Here is an 18440-nt window from a genome sequence, read left to right on the forward strand (position 1 = left end):
CAGTCTGTTGTCATCTCGAGCCAATTATGGAATAGCATGACATGTCATCTCACACACATGGAGGTGGCCAGGGAGTGCCTTAGCCTTATTTTTGAGTGGAGAGAGCTTCGTTTAGGGTTGGAGAGTAGTGTTGCCACATATTTTCTTCCGCTCTGTCACTGCGTACGTTATTCCGTTTGCTATGTTTCAAGAGACCATACTATCTCGTTTAGCGAACCTGTCAATTATTGTCTAAATAATTGAGCCCATTGGGTCTTTTCATTTCTGCGATACAACTGTCCAAATTCTCAGTTTCTAAGTGTCGTCTGTTGTAGCTTTAGTAAACTATCTGCCCTGCTTTATTCTTCTTTTTTTTATTCCTCTTTTTTTTCATTCTTTCATTTCCTTCTGTTTCTGTCGTTCTCTCCTTTCATTCTTTATTTATTCATTCTGCGCGTATGTATGCATCAAAGATCTTGACAAAGGTCTTTGCGTACAGTTTACCTGTAGCATGAGGATCAGTCTTTACTCTGTTTGCCCAGACGGTGACACAGAGGGGGTTACGTTCGCATGGCGTGTCCATCACGGGGTCAATAAGAAGACACCTCAGCTCCTCCCAATTGTGTGCTGGACATGTTTTCGCCAGCCGGTGTTTAGCCACCGGTCAGCTCGTCGCCTGGCAGGTTCGTAAACAATGTCACAGTCCGCCTGGCATGACACCGGGGTCACTTAATAGCACTGCTCCTCCGTGAAACAACTTTTTAGACATTTATGCAACAATTCTGTCTCAGCATCCTTTTGTTCTGTCGAAAAACCCACCCATTGCAAAGTTTTTGGTGAAACGATGTTTTCAATGACACCTCGATCGTTCCTTAAAAACTGTCGCTGTCCCGTTCTCAATCTTTTAAGTATATTTATATTTAGGGAGGATACACATAATCCTCGCATTTCACACCCGCTCCTGCCACAATGCCTCTACACATTCTACCTTACTGTTACCTTAGGAGTATGGAGTTATATATTTTAATGATGTGCTCTGTGTTCAAGGATATCTTGCGAAGTCTGTATGTATATAAGTCTTGTTAAACGTATTAGTAATGGTTTTCATTATTGATATTAAACAAGTGGATTTCATACAATTGTAACAGTTACAGTCTCATTACACTTATACAACAAGTATGAGAGCACTATTCTTTTGTTGTCTTTGATTATTTATTTTTGTTAAAAGAATAATAAATATAAACTTCTTCAAGCATAGTGAAGAGTTTTACCATTATGATAATTGGAAAATACACAAAAATAATTGCTGGAAAGTGTTTTATGATTATGACAGCTGAAATCGTTTACAAAGTACACTTAGTGCATGCTTTTACGGGGTCTAATTAGATGAATGTTCGTTTTAGTCATAAACAGACACTCTCAGACATTTGCAAGAGCAGTGCAGCGGTTAAGAATGGCGAAAACAAGACGTTCATGACGACGGGGACTTTAATTGTTGGTGTGATACTGTTTGAAGCTATTCAATACTGTTGTAAGTATAGGTATGCGAGTATCTCCATGTTCGTTTACGCGTGTGCGTCCCGAGAACGAAGGAAGATAGGAGATTTGATAAAGACATGGGTCCGATAAGGAGAGAGAGAGAAAGAAAAGAGATTTATCTGGAGAGGCATGAAGAAAAAGTAGAATAAGATAGACCTTAGGTATTAATATAAATACAAAAAATATAAATATAAAAGACACTTCACGCCACTGACCAAGTATTTTTCCTTCTATCGCCTGTTTTGGACACAAACGCGCGCATGCAAGCACACACACGCACCCACCCTTTCAATGCTGAGAATATGTGAGTGAGAGAAAGAGAGACAGAGATAAGAGAGAAAGAGAGAGCGATGTGGGTGGTCCCAAGTTATAGGTGTAAGCGCTGTCAAGGCAGAAGCTGTGAGTGTCGGCGGCGAAGAGTAAGAGTAGAAACGCCGACAGGCGATCAGGGGTGCCAGCAATAACAGGTAGACAGCAAGTCTTCCGCCCAAAGGCCCGTCACTCCTTAATGTCCACTGGCTGTCGGAGGGCGCTTGCGGGGAGGCTCTGACTATTGGGGACAGGGTGGAGGATGCGAAGATGAAGTCCTATGGTAGCAGACATTGCCTATCGGTCTTGTTCTTCCATTGTTGTCTGACCGTTTCCACGAAAGATCAGTTCCCGTTATCTGACGTGGTTATCTCCCCGATAAGCGAAGAGGCGCAGTTTGCGATGAACTCCCCACAGACAGAAGTTGCTAGCGCTAACGGTTCTGAAGACATCACAGACAAGATAGCACACTCGAGCCACGCAATATTAGGTAACGAAAGAATGTTTGAGTTAAAAAACACTGTGAGCTTAGATCACATCTATATTCAGAATCACGCCTCCACAATATTTAGTCAAAAACCGTCAGTGGACATTTTGTGAAAGAGAGAGAGAGAGAAAAAACACAAGCGAGATTTATAGAAAGGGTCGGTGCAGCAAACTAAAACTCAAAACAAAGATGCTGGCAACTGACTTAAGACTAGTGATGTTGAGAGTGTTATAAAACTTGTTAAGACAAAAAAAGAATGTGACGAGTTATGCAAACAACGAGAGTTGTACAGAGGTCTTTTGGGGCTTACATTGTCAGAAACTTAGATTACTACAAGTCGCATGTTCTCATCTTAGATGACAATTCCCATTTTCACAGCCATAGTGAAAGTATCGTTTGAAAAAGCGGCGCCAAGAAACAAGAGTTATTAGCCAAGTTTTTTGAATGAATGTTTAATAAATTAAGTCATACGATTTCGAAAATAATTTCGCACTTGCTGGTCTTTAAGATTTGGCTTGGATTGACCTTTAAGGACTGGCTTGGACTGTTCTTGTTGCTACGCACTGTAGCCTTTCAGTGATCAGCGGGTGATGAATGTACCTTTACACTCTTATCACAATGAATAGATAACTCATTGGCTCTAAGGGGAGACCATTATCGCCTGCCATAGTCATGACAACGCTAAAGACGTGACGATTCGGAGCAGCACGCGCCGATAATCTTGTCTCAGATTTTGTCGACCATGTTGGTTGGTTGGTCCACTACGTTCGGCTCGTGTGCGGTCTTGGAGCGGCTGCGTGTTGGCAGTTTCTCAGATGGGTTAGTGGGTGGAAGGAAGAATAGGTCGCTGCAGGCAGTCAGTCCACAAGGTCCGACGAGGATGGTGACAAAAAACGATTTCTCAGATGGCGAATACTGGCGGTGGGGCCAGGAATCGATCCGAGGTTAAAGTTTTGACCTTCTGCTTGGTTTAGCGAGTCTTTGAGCTCGATGCCAAGGCCCGTAGAGAGTGGTCTCGCTGAATGGTTAGTACGCTTCTCAGAGAAGAAAAGGCCTGCGTCCTGAGGGTGGTGATGACGGTTGGATGAGAGAGAGACGGAAACATTAAAACTTCCAGTCCATCCAAGACTGTGTATCTACTTTATCAGTGAAGTTAACAATAATTCGGCCCCTGAAGCTGGGCTGCTTCTTCTACATAGTTTCTTTAGCATGGTGAACCACGTACAGTTCACTCTCCTTATGACCACCAGGGTAGGGGACCTTTATCGCATTTGTAAGACACCAGATGAAGTTTTCTTTCCGAAACGAAAGCGTGATTTACCATGGGGAAATAGTATTTCGTGATGAAAATAATGTTCATGCTCGGGTTAGCTTGAATATGATTATCACATCTGCTCTTTCGCACGACGTACGTCAGAAGACATTAGACCTGTCTGACCTCACATTTAACACCTGCAGTGCGACCAACCAAGGTCCATCAGTCTTTATTAACAACATTATAAGGGATAATCGTAATTCATGGTCTCTAGCAATTGACTCAGAACAGAAAGAAGTTTAAGATGAAATGAAACTAAAACAACTTGCTATTTTTAAGATAAAATAAATGACTATAGTAACATGGAGATTTTCAAGCGCTCTTCCGAAACGCATGGAGCAATGCTGCCTTGGGTACACGCCGTACTCAGCGCAATGGAGTGTGTTCTTGGTGGTAACCTTATTAAATGGCGGGTGGGGATGGAAAGGGTGTCTAGTTTTTGACACTTTTGAGTGTCAGACCATGAAAAGAATTATTCTTGTACACAGAAAGTATTAGGTCTCGGCTGTAAAGAAACTGCAATCTTGCCGCATATTAAAATCGTACCGACGATATCTACCTAAGAAAGGACTGAGGCTCTTCTGGAAATGGCTTTCAACAAATGGTACACTAGTTTCTTTTAAAGCACAATGTCGCTCTCTCACGAGGTCCAGGGCACGTGCGTGTGTGTAGGTGTCGGGGGAGGGACAGGAGGTAGGGGTGTGTTTTCAGAACCGGTGATGACTGTCACCGCCTTTGCAACGGCAAAGCCCTGGATACATACCTGCCACTGGCGTGATCCGTGATGTCTTATTAGGACTGTGACAAAGGCAGCACCAAGACCCATCAGACCCTACGTGTGGGACATTAACTCCCAGCTGAGCTGCATGGGCCACGTGACTCACAGCGTCATAGAATAAAAATACGTGCTGCACCCTTTGAACTTTAAAAAAAAAGACGCAATGAATGACGTAAATAGTCTGGCTCGGCTTATACTACTGTGGTAACCATGGTAACGTGTTGCCGGCACTGTGGGATACCGACTAGCAGACGTGACAACCTGTCTTCGTTATAGGTAGAGATTGCTTTTCAAAACAAAAAACGTGGGCGACTTCGTTAGCTTCTGTTAGAAAGAATGACCTGGATGGAGAGTTTCTAGAAGCTTCAGGAACTACGAAATGAAGCAGTGATAATATCTTTTACAAAATTGAAAAATTATAAATAAACTTCTGTAAAAGGAGTTTTCAGGGTAACAAAGGCATTGTGAAACTAGGCAGAGAGTAAGAATTACTTCCATTCATTTATTCCTCAAATAGAAAATCGAAGTCACAAATCAAACAAAAAAGACGAACAGTGATGTGTTTATTAAAAATGCTTTTAAAAAAAAACCCATCATGCACCTGTGACCCTAGCCACCTGGGGTCGTGAGTATTCGTGGAGGGGAGAAATTAGGACGCACAGATGTTATTGAGAAAAGACAAACTCGGTGCAGGTGTTCAGAGGCATTGAGATTGCAGAGGAGAATCAGTCGAGTAGCTTTCCGATGTCTTTTTTTGTGTGTTAAAAATGAAAAAAAAGTCTGATTATCAAATATATACAAAGGTGGAAACGCGGTATGGATGTGTACATTTTTAATATGTAAATGCTTTTGTGCATACATTTGAAATATATCAAGAAGAAAACATCATTCTTTTAGTATTTGATTTTCGTTTTGCGAGAAGCAATTTTCGTTAGTGTTCAATGCACTGTATTTTTCTCTGTATCTTTTAAGTCTGTTGTTTTATAATGTTTTCAGTGTTAAAGTTGGCTGCAATTAAATTTCAATCATGAATGTTTTGTATGTGTTGTACGTCTGTGACCCAAGCCATTACAGTGACTCTCGTTTATCACTGAGATAGAGGAGGTGCCACACTGACGCATTATCGCTGGCTTCAGGTTTTACTAAACTTTAGAGATGCATTCTTGCTTTACTTACAAACGTGCTTTGGCTCTTTTGCTGCGAGATAATTTCCTACGATGCACAAACACAAAAGGATTGTTGCACCAACTGCTAGTTGGTTCCGACAGGTAGGGAGACAACTTTCACAGGTGGCGCTAGTGCCAAAGTAAGCGCTCATTAGCTGGCTCTAGCATAAATTTACAGCTCTCCACGTCAACCTGTGAACTTGCAAACAAAAGCATTTCCGCGAGGAGATATTCTTGTTTTATCAGATTTTTTAACACACGTGAAATCATTTTTTTCAGTATTTTTAAACTCCACCCTGATGACATCTTAGCAGATGACATCTGATTTTGTATATAGCCATGTTTCTTATAAAATGATTTTATGGTGTTCACTTTTAACAGAAGCTTTGACATTCCGAATCAAGTATTTATCTTTCACAAGAAATTATGGTTATGGTATGTAGCACTTAGGAATGAAGTGACTCAGCTCAGCAAATGGGTTCATCGTTTTTCTTCAGGGGCGATTGTTGGGTAAGCACAGGTCGCACCATGGGATTACTATCAGACATTTGCAATGCCTCCATGCTAGGTAGTAGATATCTGTGAATACCTCCTTGCTCATAAGCAGTAAGGTAAAGACACACCCGAGTTTGTGTGCTGGTGATTTGGCTTATTATCTAAACGCTGGAACGAGGTTCAACATCACCATCTTCTTTTCTTTATGATTTTTTTCTGAAAACTATCACCAGTGAAACTTATCGAGTCCTACCCACCAAACAACATGGCGTTTATTTGAGTGATTTTGACGAGGTCTCTACAATGGAAAATACCACGGTGATCTTGTTTTACTTTTTTTCAGGAATGTTAATTAAAAAACGCATGCAGAACTTGACAGCTTGATGATCATGGAATCTTATATGTGTACTTTATTTCCACTCCTTTCAAAGTCATCATTTTCCACCGAATCTCCATTTTTCAGAACTAAAAGATCTAACTCCAATGTGATTTTAACAAAATGAAATTAAATGCAGACATTGAAAAACATGGAGTCTGGGAAAACGGGACTCGGTGGCTTTAAAAATACTGTATAAAAGACTTTAACTGATAGTAGTGCTCTTACCTTAAAGTTTAAGCGTTTACTCAGAGCAACGCCCTCCCTGCTTTCTCATTAACTGCGATTCTTTGGAATTTGGCAAGACCGGTGGCCCTGCACTAACAGTAGCTGTGGTCGTGGTCGTCGCCATCATCGTCGTCATCATCACTTAAAGACGTGATCTTCAAAGTCTTTCTTCTTCCCCTTATCATCTCTCTCTCATTCTTTAACAATGAGCCAAGAATGAGAAATGCTTTTACGTGTGATCAGGATTTGGCTCTACATAGTTGCACCAAATGACAGTTTCAGAAGTTCCTAGTTTGTATAACCTGCCACTCTAATGTCTGTAAACAATACATAAATAAAAAATTTTTTTTTTTCGTGAACTCACAATTTCAAGAAAAATAAAATCATGAGAGCATTTTCTAAAAGAGAAATAGAAAGTCGAGCTTTTAGGAGCAACTTCTTATCTCAAACTTTAAGTTTTTTGAGGGCTTATAATTTTTGGAATAATCTCATCTTTGTTTTCACCAGGACTATCCAGTTCTTAATACGAAAAGCCTTTCCCGAAACAATATGATGTAGACTGTTACAAGAACGATTACTGGCTCAGTGGACGGGAGAAAGGACAACGTGTTTCCTTGAAAGCCACTTTTCTTGTCTAGAACACGAATTAGGAACTACAAACGGACAAACAGAGAACCAGGAGGATCGGAGGGCCGACAAGTAGACACATTGACACTCTCACTGTTTGTCTAAAAATTTCATCAAACAGTCAATCTGATACCGCGAATGCCTCGTTAGCAATCGTTAATGCGTGATAACTGTCAGTTTCTCACATTCGTTTTTCAAAAGTTAGGTAGAAAAACTGTCCGGAACTGCTTCCTCAAAGAGGGAAAGTGCACATAAGAAAATATCTTTGTTACGTGTTTATAGAGGAAAAGAGATAAAAGAACAATACTAAACTAAAAATAAAATAAAGAAAAAAATCACAGGTAATATTCATTCACACACACCAACGCACTCATAGGGACATAAAGAAGAGTGGATAAAAGACTGCGGCGCCAAGGGAGATAGAAGCGACCGCGTGGACGAAGGAGGGAACGCTGCATTCGCCAATACACCGATGTGGATGTGTGGATGCATGGCGAGGACGACAGGTATGGGGCGGTGTAGCGGAGGGCGCCGGCCACCTTGCTGAACCATTGACGCCGTGGCAGCCGGCCCGTCAGCGCTGTGTGAGGTCCGTGGTTCAGTGTTTCGCTCGCGCTGTAAATATTTGCACAACTGTCGGAAGGTAGGCGAGACGCGAACGACCCGACTTCGCTACCACCACTGGGCCCCTGGCTCATCCAGGCACTCTCGCCAACGCCATCGCTCCAGACCTTTTTGCCACCCTACCCACGGGTAGACCTAGCTCTTATCTTACCCCGGAGTTTCCTTCCGTCTCGTTTGTCTCTTACTTGCTTTTTTTTTCCTCTCTCTCTTTTGCTTTATTCTAGTCTTTCTTCCTTCGTCTTTTTTTCTGACAGAAGAAGCTTTTGGTTTTTGTGTCCAAGAAAAATGTGTTGAATTTTTCTTGGACCAGACAGTTACCTGAGGCAGATTTAGCAACATTTTCAGCGACTTCAGCAGGTCCACTTCCACTAAACTCCACCCTCACCGTAGAAAATGTCCCTGCCTGCAACCCCCTTCCTCCATACACCCCCGTCCCCCCTTTCCTAGTGTACTCATAGCCCTAAGTTCAGCGGTACCGCGTCAGTCCTAATTGTCAATGTCAATCTCCTACCTCCCCCCTCCCCCCACGGGAACACGGGGTGTGGTCTTTCTTTCGCCCACTCGCCCCTCCCCCTGCACTAGTCAAATAACCAGCCCCCGCCCAGACTCCGACACCTTTCAACCCCCACCCCTTCCTTCAAGCACTCCCATCCACCATTATATCCACCCCAACCCCCTTCTCCGGACAACTACTACAACAACTACGTCCTTCGTTGAGTCCACACGGCGCCAGAGTATGATGTGGTCCAAGGTGCGAATATCGCGAAGGTAGTATGGGGTTGTAAGCCTACAGACAAGGATGTCACAGGCATGACATTCGTTGGAAACAGGTAGCCACATCAGCAGCTAGTTTACCAAGTCAGTCTTTCTCCTTTGGTACGTGAAAATCGAACTTGTGCTGTCTGCTCGGTTTGTCTTTGGATTGCTGACATCAAGGTTTTTGGCGAGTGTGGGATGAGCAAAACGGCGATAAGATTTAGATGTGACACGTCGACACCTTAGTACTCGATGGCGTAATTGGAAACATTGCTGTTAGAAGTGCAGTCTAAATCTGATCGACTTGTCAGGTAATTTCTCAAAGCGATTTATGTCAGTGTTAGTGTAAAGAGAATCATCTATAGCTTGTTTTCATATTTATACTGGACACACATAATTAACAGTGTATATATACAGAGAGAGAGAGACCATGAAGTTCGATCAGTTGCATTTCCGTAAAATTTGAAATTTTTTTTACACGTTGGTGATACGCGTATGATTATCTGTATTCAGTTTCTAGCATTGCTTATGCTTCTGTTCACAAGGTTTACCTTCTTTCCTTATAACAATGGCAGGTTAGTCAACCTTTGCTTAGTGAAGTGACGTGGTCTGCTGTTCATATTGAAGACCTGGCTACGTTCATAGCATCACGAGTCTAGTTCTTATGAAGACAAGAAATTGTTCCTGCTTGCTTTGATGAAGTCCATGGTTTGATTAAAACAAAACTAACTACCCCATTGCCCCAACAACCTATAACAGACTTTCCTGTGACGTGTTACGCCAGTTTGGAAGGTACGGCATTGCTGCTGCAGCTGCCAGTCACACTTCGCGAAAGCTGAACCTGTCTCGTTCCCACGATCCAATAATGCACGCAGGGATGCCGATACGACGTGAATAGAAACTGTTTTTGTTTACAGGTCCGGCAGCTGATGAAAGGAAGGTGAATGGCCAGGTAAAAACACCCACCCATCACACAAAACCTTCAGGGTAACAGGCCACCAAGTCAGCCCCGCCCCGCCCTGCGCACAACAACCGCCACCACCGGTCAGGCTCTTTCTCCTCAAGACAAACTGACTCTACAAGTTGGAAGAGAATTAGAAGAACAGTGCCAGCTCCGTCGCCTTCATAATCTAGAAAATTTATGCGTGTCAAGTTGGCTGTCAGGACGTCATCCTTCTTGTATATATTGAGCGCAGCACGATCGTGGGCAGTTTCATGGAGACCTGTACCTACATGGACAACGCCGGGGCTGCTTAGCATCCATTGTTCCTGGCCGTGCGCTTTGTTTTGAAGCCAGATTCTCGAGGGCCAGGAGGAGGGGGCGAAGAAATGTGAAGTCGCCTACATGGTTTACTCAATACGCCACCTGTGAGTAAATTTGCATCTTAAGGTGGGAAGCGGATCTGGATCAGTTTAGCTAATAACAGAGAGCTGCAAGCGCGTGGATTACGTTCCTGACGTGTGGCGTCCCCTTCTTCTCTCCTTCTCTCGCTCTGTGCTTCCGTGTCTCACAGCATCAGACATTCTCGTCGGGTTCGGAAACGAACTCTTGGCCACATTCGTAAATTCGGAAAAGAAACAAGACGCAAGACTTTTTTTCTCAAAAGAATTAAGTATAAGCTATTTCAGTTTTAATAGAAGAGTTTGAAAATATTTGTTAGAACCATTGGAAGTCAGAAAGGCGACGACCCTATCCACAGCGTAACGCAAGATTTAAAGGGAGAACATCAGTTTCTTACCAAAGTAAAGAGGGGAAAAAACTCTCATCGTGTGCGGTTTCAAGGCAGCCGTGAGATTCCCTGGCGGGCGAAACAACAAATCACAGAGTTTAAAGAACATTTGAAAAACAGTGCGCAAGAGAGCAGACAATCACGATAAGGGGTACACGCTTTCACTTCTTCAAAGAAGCAGTCACTAGAAACAGTTTTAAAAACTCAAAAAGAAATATTTGTTGTGTCTTAAAACTAAGAATTAAATTGGCTGTGCAAAAGCTCATGTAATGCTAGCAAAAGAAGATGAAGACCTTCTGTTAATACAACCTGAAGAATTGATAATACATCGTCGAGGATTGAAATTTAACCCAGCCTGCGCTACTGGCAATTTATTGCATGGTTAAATACGTGCCGGTCTGTGTGGAGAGATAAAAGAGAGAGAGAGAAGGGAGGAATCCGTTTATTCTTTTCTGAGAGTTCTTGAACTCCAAACTGTCGAGATCTTGGCAAAATTTAAATTTAAAATGCTCGTCCTTTGGCAGCGTGCATTGCTTGAAAGCTCGAGCTCTTTGTTCATAAATTAAGTCTGTTCGTAGTGATGTGACAGAAACTTTGGCAGAGGCCGTCCGATATATGCAAACAATTTTAATGTAAAGACTTAATTCTGAAAGAACATTTTTTCCTGCCTGCTTACCGCGAAAGAAGAAGTGAAACTGCCCTCCACCCTTCCCCAACTCAAGACTACGACTTGTTCTCGAACTGATTGGTTGTGGTGTGGACAACTCTAATTAAAATAGACAAACCGAGAAATAAAGAACTGTCGAAGACAGCGAAATCGATGGCAGACTGACTGAAATTCAATAAAGTCGATTCTGAGTCAATCAAGAAGTAGTTTGCAGTTAACTTTTGGAAGAGAACTATATGATGATTTGAAGAGAGCAAACCGATGGTTACACAACATCCGTTCGATCATTTCCCCTCTGCTGGAGCTGCTGATTGTTCAAATGCTGTACTCTTCTAGCATCACCGCTCCCTGCCTCCCACCTTGTACCTGTACCTGACTGTGGCTGACGAGAGAGCTTTGATACACCACCAGAGATAAACTTCCGGCCGAGGAGGCGCGTCACAATGGGTCTGGGCTGCGCTCAGCTGATGCTGACGCTCTTGTTAGTCCAACTTCCTGTGGTTCAAAGCCGGCGAAAGCGAGAGAAAGCAACTCTGACGTTCTCTGACTGCGGTGAGTAGTGTTTACCTTTCCCTTCTTTTTTCCCCAACTTTTTTTTTCATATGGTTATTGTTAAAAATCACTGAAACATAAAACCGTTGTCATGTAGCAATAATATGTATATTACCTTCGCAACCGTGTCCTTGCTTCACTCTATGCAATAAGTTTTCATATTCCGTCGCAATAGTTATTTTTTATTTTAGTGTCTGAAGTATTTGGTAGTATGGATAATGGAGCAGACCACCCTGAGAAGTAGAGAATAACGTAATGTTTCCGTTAAAATATTCTCCTTCTCTCATAATAAACTGATGTCAGAAAGGGAGAGAGGCCTTCTTGTTTCCAAGAGTCTATCTCTTTTCTTTATTTATTTTTTTTCTTGTTTGTTGTCTTTTCTCTCCTGCTGCTTTACACCACTTTCCTACGGACTATAGTTAGTTTCTCTATTTTGCCGCATAACGAGAAAACAGATGAGACAAACTAAACAATTTCTATTTATCTTCATGTCCATATTGTTAATGTTGCTATACTCTCTATATCTTGTCTTTAGTGAAATGACTTTTTTTGTTGTTGTTTATTTCGTTGTAGAGCAACACGCCAGTAGTAATGGAAGTAGTATTAGTGATATGGACAGCAATAGTAGAGATGGTGAAGTTTAACAGCTGTGATAGTAGAAGTAGCAGTAGTGATAGCCATATTCTAGACAGCTGCGACTTACTCGTGCGTAACTGCATTGTTTACCTGTCAAGGTGATACTGTATCTACCCACACAAACAGACATGTTTATTGCAGTGAGTACGGTATCTACCCCTGCAAACAGACGTGCTTATAGCAGTGAGTATGGTAGCCACTTTGTGGATGATTAGAAGCAAACTAAAAGATGGCTGCTGCGAGGAAATGTAAGGCTGTCAGTCTCAGCGGGAGGAGAATGTGTACGCGCTGACCCTCGCGTTTCTCCCTAGTTTCCGATGCCTGTGCCCGGGGGTAGCTGTTAGCGGCTTCCTCTTGATGCTGGGCCGCGTGCAGGCGTTCTGTCGCGGGGGATGGACAACAACATAGCCTACAAGTTCAGAAAGGACGAAGATGGAGGGAAGGAAACAAGTGGATTGTTTAAAAAAAAAAAAAAAAAAAATTTTTTTATCGCGGCCGCGTGGTGTAGATAGTTTAAACAGTATTTTTCTCAATCTACTTTGTTTTAGATGTCAACGAGTGGTCGGGGGAGAAGTAATTACGCAGCAGTGACAAATAGAACTTGACAGATCCTTTGACATCTACTGCACAAACGTTTTCATTCATTTAGTCTCTTTTATTTCCTTCCATCTGTGTATGTGCGTTCGTGGACCTGTGCGAGCGTGGGCGTGCTTTTCATGAGTGTATTCATGCGAATGTGGATCGGAGTTTATTATAAGCAACAAATCCCACCTAATTGCCACTGGTGTAGACGAGCACTAATGAGCAAGAGAGGGTGGAGGGGTCAAATGTATGAATGACAAATAACGAGCTTGCCGCCACGGAGTCCACGAACTACTGGGAAATACGTGTGGTGAGGAAGATGACGAGTCATTCAGGTGAATCAAGCAGAAAGAAAGGATGTATGAAAACGGACTCGATGAAGGACAGGACAAAAGGAAGATTACGGGTCACTATATAGACACAATGTCTATGAATATTTTCGTAGTGGACAGCGACACGAATCTTACATGGCATGTGAGATCTGTGGTTTCCAGCGATAAGAATGGAGACATCTTTACAGTGACCTGTATGTGACACAGAGAGAGGCTAAAGACTTGTCGTTGTCGTAGTCTGCGGGGACTTCTAGAGCGCCACCTGTCGGAGCGATGACGCTATACGCTAATATAGCAGTTTTTAAAAACTTTTATACAGCAAGGATTATCATAACAGCAGCAAAACTTTATTATTATCATTGCTGTCTGTCTGCCATCCGTAAAACAGTATGACTAATCAGTGAAAGAATTATCAGTAAACACATCTAAGCGTTCTTATTCTAGATGATGCTAGATGATTAGATGAAACACTGGTGGCTGATGCGTGTGCAAAAAGACAAGTGACAGGAATGTGAACAGGTGCCTAGGAATCTTCTCTGAATCTCAGACGATCGTCGTCAAAAGAATGATTGTTGTCACTCTAGGACACGCCTTCAGCTAGCTGCGGCGATGAGCAGACTTCAGGCGACACTGGAGTCAAATCGGCGACAATCCGTTTAGAAAAGAGAAAGGGGTCTGAACAGGTGTGCAGACTTGAAAGATAGAAACACATCCTTGAACAGAAAATGTTAGCTTGCAGTGAGCTCACATGATGAATGGCTACAAATATTTATGTGAAAAGGTTGTGTTTCGACGCTAAGTTTAAACGCAAAATGGATTGAAAATGGATTGAGAGAGAGAGAGAGCACACGAACCTGAACTGAGCCGTTTACAAATTTCGTTATCATGTTCTTATCCGACAGTTTCCAGTTTCACCACATGAGACACCCCACCTTGCCATCACTTCCATCATATCCTCGTCACTTTTTTTTTCTCTCCATCAGCATCCTTCTTGTAATCAAGATCAGCAGCTGCATGCCTCGAGTACTTTGTGACCGTTGACTCGTTTTACTGCTTTCTGATACAGGAAGCGACCCGGACCGCCTCATCCACTTCCACGAGGTGAAAGCCCACCCGATGCCCATCATTGTCCCGGGTACCCTGTATGTCACTTTTGCTGGCAATTTCACCTCCGACCTGCCGCGGCGACTAACGGTGGAGCTGAACATCATGAAGTACTTCTTCGGTTTCCCTTCTCTGTGCCCTGTCTAAAGGGCGGGATAGGATCATGGTAAGTTTCAGATGTACTAAGTATTTTATTTTTACTTCCAGATTTCATTTTCATGTCTGTCTTATCCAAGCTTACACTTTCTTGTCTAGGAAGAGTACAGTTGATTTCCCCATTCCCTGTGTGTGTCTGTGTGTGTGCATGCGTGAGCGCGCTACACTAGAAAGGAAAATTGTCCTTTACACTTTACGACTTTAACAACTGAAAAGTTGAAAAAAGAGAGAAAGTTGATAAATATGTGCTACTTGAAGACAGATGCACTTCAAGTCATGTCAAAGTATGTAAGTGTCTCGGTGTACTTATCTATCTTACAGTACATACGACAATGTCTGCGCTTCGCTTGAGCGCTTTGAAGGCCGACGGTGCCCGCGGTCTTTGAGGCAGAGAGGTCTTCAGTGCCACTGCCCTTTCCTCGCCGGCCACTTCGCTGTCAGTGACTTGCCTCTCAATGTACCCAGGGTCAAAGGTTACGCAGGAAGCCTTTTAAATGTGAGTATGTTATTAGTCCGTACAATTTTAAGGCGGGAAGGTGGAATAACTGTCTGTGCGTTCATATAAACACAGCCGTATAAAAGTTATGAAGAGGGTTAGTGGTTGCCCTGGGTAACATGGAATTCAAGGACAAACTTCTTTTTTCCGAAGTTATAAAGCGGTATCCATATTCCGTAGAAGTTATAAATTGGAGGCAAAGTGCCGTTGGGGGAAAAAAACCACAAAGTAATGTCCCTTGGGACTGAACACCGCTTTGTAACTTTGAAAACGAGATATTTTCCTTAAGTTCTCTATTTTTGCCCCGGGGAAATGACTTACTCTCGATTGATGGCTACAGCCAAAGGGATTGTACTTAAGAATCTGTAACACCTAAACTACCGACGAGTTAGGAGACTACCCCTTCCGCCATTTTTTAAACATTACTTATGGAGTCTTAAACCAATGGAATTTCTTGTACACACATCTTCAGGCTCCTCTCCGCACGTACACGTGCATCCGTGCCGGCCACGAAAGGTCTGTTCATTCACATTAGAGCTTACCACAGAGTAAGGTACATCATTACAACTCAGTCACATTTTGCATTTCTCATTTGCCGCTGTGGCTGACTTTGAAGGTAAATAAAACAAGCTTTTTGTTTGTTTTGCCCTTGAATGTTTCATCAAGTAAGTATTTGCATTATCGTTTATAATGAACAGGGGGACTACAAACTGGAGCTGAACATCCTAGACGAGGATCGTGCGGAACTGGGCTGTCTGCAGCTCACATTCTCGATGAAAAAGCGTCACCAGGGCTGGCTCTTCAAGATATGAACCCATCACTGTCGAAGCAGACGGTCAAGATTGCAGAGGTTCTACTCCGCAAAGCGTGACTAACTCTCGGAAAGACTTCAACTCTACTATTAGTTTGCCTTGTAGGCGGGGAACTCTGAGTACCAAACTCACCGTGAACTCTTTACGGGAAACAAATTGTTACACGAAAGGACCAACGTACCTGGGAAAGAAACGAGAAGAGTTGCTGCGCATTAAAAAGATGATTATGTAACAGAAGCCAGCGCTTCCCATTCCCTCACCGGTACTTACACTAACATGAACGATTTTAGATTAACTGACGTACAGTAGAAAAATGTGGGTTGGACAATGTCTGACATTTTGGTGTTGTACAGTCTGGCGAATGTTGCATTAGTTTAAGTTATTTGGTTGACAAAGTCAGTTACTTTGTCCTTTCGTCACCTCATGGACGAATGCGGGGTTTGCTCTGTGTATTCTGCACCTTCACTTCCCCGTGACAACAGAACTGCCTGGGTATGGATTGGTGCAAAGAACACTCGTTGGATACAACCTTACCTATGAATTTCCCCCTAAAATTTGACCCGAATCACCTCATCAAGCAGTCCAATGCGTCTTCTGGTCTCAGCGTCTACTTTACCAAGAAACACTTCACAACGGTCTTCGAAATAATGGCCGCTGCTCGAAATGTTAAAGGGATAAGTGAAAATTGCATTCAATACAAGCCATAAATAAATTAGGGAAGATTATTAAATGTATTAAGAGTGTTGTCAAGTAACAAGCCAGTAAAATAAAATCGGCTAAACAACGGTAGCCCAGTCTCTTCATCAGCTGTTCGTCAGCCATCGTAGTACGCCCTCACACACACAGCTTGCAACAGTTGATCGCTTCACATATATGCTGCAGACACACTTATATCGCTACTTCCAAAAGCGAAAGTTATTTATCACCCCATTTACGACCTAACAAAAATAAATAAAAGTCAAACAGTAAGCATAACGCTTTCCCCTGAACAGCCGTCTTGTATTCTATTCTTATGTCCTCTATGTAAATGTTGGTCGGCCAAAAGGGACTTGACTCTTTGCCAGATGGCGCAGCTCCTCGTCTGTTGACTTGCAGCATAGTCGTCGCAGCCAAAGAAGTAATGATCGTGTGCAACCCACTGAACAGCACACTGAACAACCATTGAGCTGCAAGTGCAATGCCGTGACGACTTGCAACGGCAGGACTAAAACAACTGAACAAGGTTTGAGTTGAAGATGCAGCAGTGAGCAGACTTTGAGCTGTGAGTTCACATTTTCACTCATATCAGCGACAACGTGCAGTTACAAACTTAAAACAGTCAAGGAAATTGAAGTAGTCTTTTGAATCTTGCTTCTTGAAAAAAATAAGTTAAAAAAAATACATAATTAAAAAAAAAAAAAAAATCGAAGAATTATCGAAATAAGCTCCACTGCAAAACTGATGGAATTTACAGCAGGCTATTGCTGACCATTGCTTTGATGTTTCTGTTGCTACTGATTATTTGACGGCATGATCCTTGTGATTATGCTGTTCTTTATCGACGACTGTAATTTGTTAGGTACAAATCTGTTCGTCTGCAAATGTTTGTACAAAATTCAGCCATGTCTATGCGTGCTTGATGCTTTAGGACTTCACAGAATGATATGATTTTTGTCATTGTACACTGGCCAGAACCACGTTTGCAACAAGGCAATGCTTTTACTAGTCTTCATTTTACTCGTCTCTCAAGTTGTGGATCGGAAGAAGCACAGGAAAAGAAATGTAAAACCATAAAAGGACGTGGGCAGAGATGAAAAGAAAGGGCCATTTTGATCACAGGATTTCAGGGAGCTTCGAGGGTTTGGAAGTAAAAGCCAGTCAAGGTGAAACCTGGCACCCACGGATTTTCCTGCATTTGTTTTAGTGGTTGTAATCTAGCGACTGAGCACAGCTCTCTCTTGGCGCGCTATAAATAGCTCTTCGATGCCAAAGGGGAAGCTGGAGTTACGTTGGCGAAAGTGCTAAAATGTTTAACATACTGTGCTAGTCGGTGGTAATCCGAGACTAGACACACACTGCCAGCTCGTTCTCTTCTTGCATATTGCCGAGTCTATGACTTCCTGCTTTAGTGATTGTGATTTGCAGATGTGAATATTTTTCTCAAAGCTGTAATAAAAGTCGTGTTTCACTGGATGCCTTTTATTTAAAAAAAAAAAATTGTTTCTGTGTTCTTTAAGAATATTTGTCCTTAACAGATTGCTAGAATAGAAACAATTTATTTTTCTTTGCATTTTAGGAAGCTTTCCATTGCTCTAAACAGCCTGATAGTATATTATGATAGTTAAAATTATGTGTTCATGAGTATTGTTGACAGTAGATGCGCTAAATGAAGCATGGGTCGACAACTACAAAGTCACTGTTACAGATATATATGCATGGTTAAGCTTTTGTATTAGCTTCAACTTTATGGTCAGCACATAGCTAATCCCCCCAAAACTGAACAAGGCATGAAACTTTTCAACACCTGGGGACTCAAAACATCAAAGAAACAAAGCTTAACTGCATCTCTTTAAAAAATTTTTTTCAAACGTTCAATCATCATCGGATGATGCCTTGTTATGTTGCAATAGGTGCAGATCCTGCAATGGGTATTTACTCGAACAGAACACTTGGCAAACCCAAGAAAGATTTCCCTGAAGGACCATAAAATCTCGT

The 18440-nt window shown here is 42.4% G+C and overlaps 1 protein-coding gene across 1 annotated transcript; it reads left to right on the plus strand.

The window, feature by feature from the left end:
• Nucleotides 1-8590: 8590 nt before the first annotated feature.
• Nucleotides 8591-17913, plus strand: LOC112560495 (ganglioside GM2 activator-like). Its single transcript, XM_025232394.1, is given in 6 exon segments — nt 8591-8990; nt 9597-11628; nt 14245-14403; nt 14406-14448; nt 14760-14934; nt 15633-17913. Coding segments are annotated over 5 exon segments (600 nt in total). The 5' UTR covers nt 8591-8990; nt 9597-11519; the 3' UTR covers nt 15747-17913.
• The last annotated feature ends 527 nt before the right edge of the window (nt 17914-18440 follow it).

This window comes from Pomacea canaliculata, linkage group LG3 (assembly GCF_003073045.1).
Source record: "Pomacea canaliculata isolate SZHN2017 linkage group LG3, ASM307304v1, whole genome shotgun sequence".
In the NCBI taxonomy this organism is placed as follows: domain Eukaryota; kingdom Metazoa; phylum Mollusca; class Gastropoda; order Architaenioglossa; family Ampullariidae; genus Pomacea; species Pomacea canaliculata.